This window comes from Plodia interpunctella, chromosome 4, assembly GCF_027563975.2.
Source record: "Plodia interpunctella isolate USDA-ARS_2022_Savannah chromosome 4, ilPloInte3.2, whole genome shotgun sequence".
In the NCBI taxonomy this organism is placed as follows: domain Eukaryota; kingdom Metazoa; phylum Arthropoda; class Insecta; order Lepidoptera; family Pyralidae; genus Plodia; species Plodia interpunctella.
Window position 1 is genome coordinate 9,158,303 of NC_071297.1, and position 3,586 is coordinate 9,161,888.

At 34.6% G+C, this 3,586-nt stretch overlaps 1 protein-coding gene across 1 annotated transcript; it reads right to left on the reverse strand.

Moving 5' to 3' along the window:
- Positions 1-403: 403 nt before the first annotated feature.
- LOC128669582 (uncharacterized) lies at positions 404-2,358 on the reverse strand. Its single transcript, XM_053744491.1, has 2 exons — positions 2,096-2,358; positions 404-1,874 (listed from the first exon to the last, which is right to left on the reverse strand). Exons 1-2 carry the CDS (start codon positions 2,220-2,222, stop codon positions 634-636), a joined length of 1,368 nt encoding a protein of 455 aa, XP_053600466.1. The 5' UTR covers positions 2,223-2,358; the 3' UTR covers positions 404-633.
- Positions 2,359-3,586: the final 1,228 nt, after the last annotated feature.

The following is a 3,586-nucleotide window of genomic DNA, read 5'->3' on the forward strand; positions in this document are numbered from 1 at the left end:
CGTGCGTGGTGTACACCAGAATAACATTATATTCCTCCTCCTTCCTTCACTATATTCTCCTCTATTTTTGATTAGTAACATATATCTAGCAATATATAAGCTTTTGTTTCGAGCCAATAGGATTACATCAGAGACACCTGTTGCTCCATGGTTATTGCTTACTCAAGCTATGTCATTATTATCTTGAGTTCAGGCGCTGTTTGATATAGCTGACCTACCTCTTGTGTATAGGTGTTTATCCACCTATAACTCGATAGTATATTCTATGTAAGTCTCCCTTTATAATCGTATTCCTCATGGCTGAGAGTCGTGGTCATTGTTTTACACACAAGTTGTAGTTGTTTCGCTTCACAGGCATCTTAATCATTACACCACTACCGCTTCATATTTTAGGCTGTTAAATTTGAACTCAAATGGACTCTAAATATTTTAATAAATACTTACATAAAACTTACAATATTAATTTTAACAAATACTAATATGAGTACATACCTAGAAATACCACGTAAAATTAATATAAAATTAATTTAACTAATGAAATTAAACAATTATATAAAATAATCTAACTTATCAAAGAACTTAACAAGAATACATTACGTTAAAAGCAAAAGGTAATCGGTAATGATAGTTATATTACTTCTTGCCTCTGCCTTTGGGAGATTTAGGAGGATGCATGCGCATGGTCCGCATCAGAACCGCTTGCTCCAACCAGTTCTGAAGAACAAAAGTCTCCTGGCACAACGGCAAATTGTTACCTTCCACTTGCACGTACAACAGCCCTGTTCCTGAATGTTTTGACAAGTTGTATTGGTACTTCACTAATTGCAACAATTTCTTTATACTCAAGAAGCTCAAATTATTGTATGCTAAGTTCAGACAACAGAGTGACATGTTCCCAATCGAGTATATATATTTGTCTCTGTAAACTGTCTCTTCTATACCAAAGGGATCATAGTAACGCCCAACAAGCTCATCTGTCAACATTTCTGCCTTGGTGGCTATCAACTCTTTCGAGCCTCCCCTTGCAAGTACTTGAATAGGTGCTTTTCTCTTGCTTGCCTTACTGAACTCATCAAAATTCTTACCCGCAATTGTGGTGCTTACTTCCTTGTAAAATTTTTCGTATAGGCTTCGTTTCATTCTCAAATAGTCCATAAATCGCATCTTTTTCCTAAATATTTCATCAGCAGTTAATGGAAACTCGATGAGACTATTTAATATGTGTGCAGCGCCATCGTCAGTTATCTGGTTGCCAGAAAGATTGAGGTATTGTAGACTTCTGTTACTTCGTAAACAGATACCTATGATGTGAGCTCCAGTATCAGATATAAAGTTGCCGGAGAGATCTAACGTCATAAGTGTTTTAGAAGCGGGATGTGGATGTTCTAATTGAGCGAATAATAATTCACAGTCAATGTTGGCGAAACTGCAACGCGCCAAAGAAAGACTGCGTAGTTTTGAAGGTCTTTCTACAAGCAAGTAGTAGTTTCTATCGGCGCTCGCTATGGGTGAGTCGTCGAGGTTGACGTCTGTAATCTGCGACTCTGGAAGGAACTTGGCAATCTCATAAACTATTGGGCCAGTTAGGTTGCAGCGTTGTAGTGTCAATGTTCTTAAGTACGGACAAAATGGTACGCACATTCCTATTATTTTCAAAAGCAAACGTGGCGTTTCTACGCAGCGGTTAATTGTTACTCCTACCAACTGGGTTGCTGTATCTGTTACGGCCGTAATTCTAATTTCATCTTCATCAAAATCAGATTCAATTACAACACTCTTTGGCTCCAGTTCCTCTGATGAAGATTTTTGTTGAATGACAGCCACAGATTTTTTTAACTTTTTCGTTTTATCCTCCACTTTGCTCACGTATTCGTCTGTCAAATAAATATAAATGTTTTATTTTCTAACCAGCTTTCTCAAAATAAATTACTTTCCAGAATTTTTAAAACTGATTACGACATTTTCCAACTAGTATCATTTAAATATATGGTGAGAAGTTTATAATAAAATCTAATGGTCTAGAATATGCACATTTTTGTTTAATTTTAGTCAGAAATTCTGGGTGAAAACTACTTAAGTAAATTCATAGAATTACCTTGTATTTTGGTCTGGACCAATACAGTAAATGATGCCCTTAATTGTCCGCAGGCAAACGGCACAAATTCTGGAAGGTTTGCCGGAGTGGGCTTCTCCACACTATCTGGATATATCATCTCACTCATGATTCTTATTTTAATATCTGATTCTTTATTGAATGTGTATATTGATTGTATTTTCTGATTGAAAAGAATATGATATAAAAATCGTGTAGTCGCATAAAAAATAAACAAATTTACGGTATCAAGTGACTGAGTATGTTTGAAAGGTGTCAGACGAATACTTCATTTTTATTTTTATAAAATTTACTTTGTATATGGCCAATGCCATATAGGTATAATCATATCTTAAAAAATAATTATGAAGACAGTAAAAATCGGCATGTGTAGAAAAATAAAACAAATATTTTATTCAAATACAAGCTTTTGCCGTTTGAAAGTAGAAGAAAGTGGAGAAAATAGTCACAGAATATAGACCCGCGACGGTAAAAGGAGTGTAATACAAATAAAGAAATGGAAGACAACAATAAAACCACAAAAGTGCCAATATGATAAAGAAATGCAAAGGGCTGAGTGAAATGGAAGATACTGGAAGAGGCTATGTATCTCATGACGTGCTGGGGGAAGTCTTATATAGCAATAGCTTATAATATAGCTTAATAAAAATAATGAAAATGACAAATCTATGACCCTTTCCACACCCCCTTCTACCTTAGTGTACCATTTCTATTTACACGTTGTCATAATAAGGTACACTATATTCAGGACGAGAACAAGTATGCTATAACAAGTTAACGCCTCCTCCAATCAGAGACGCTACGTTTTACAAGACAACACGCTGGTTGCATCTCAAACGCAATGTAAAAGTTCGAATGAGGAACGTTCTAGAAGGGACATAAAATCAAGATATTTATGGTATTTAGTGACTAATTTATAGGTCATAATTTATTATTATTTATTTATTTAGCGAATGTAATTTCAGGTTGTAAGTGTATCAACATTCACGATTTTGCGTGATTGCCAATCACAACCACTTCATTTCATTTTCATTTTATACGCACATGGAATTTATTTTCGAAATTGTCTAATAAATATACATATTGGAATCGTCTTTCTTTACTGATTTTAATATGTACTTTATTTTTTTAAAAAATATACGGGTCTTTTAACCATCGTGTGCAAAGGAATCCTAAGGTTTTGCAAACTAACGTAATGCATATGATTTGAGAAGGTAAAAAGTAAGTTTAATATAATGAGTTTTTGGATTTTTATCACAAGATGTAGATCTTATTCTGTGTTCAAGACAGGCTTGCAATTAAACCATCTGAATACGAAATGAACGAATGAAGTGATGCCTCAAGCGTGAATTGTATAGAATCCAAATTGGAGCAAGACGCTGCATCTTATCCCCTTGATAATACAGTTGAATATCTCTTAAACTGTTTACGTATCGAAGATAGGTCAATTGACATTGAGAATGAATCACAAGC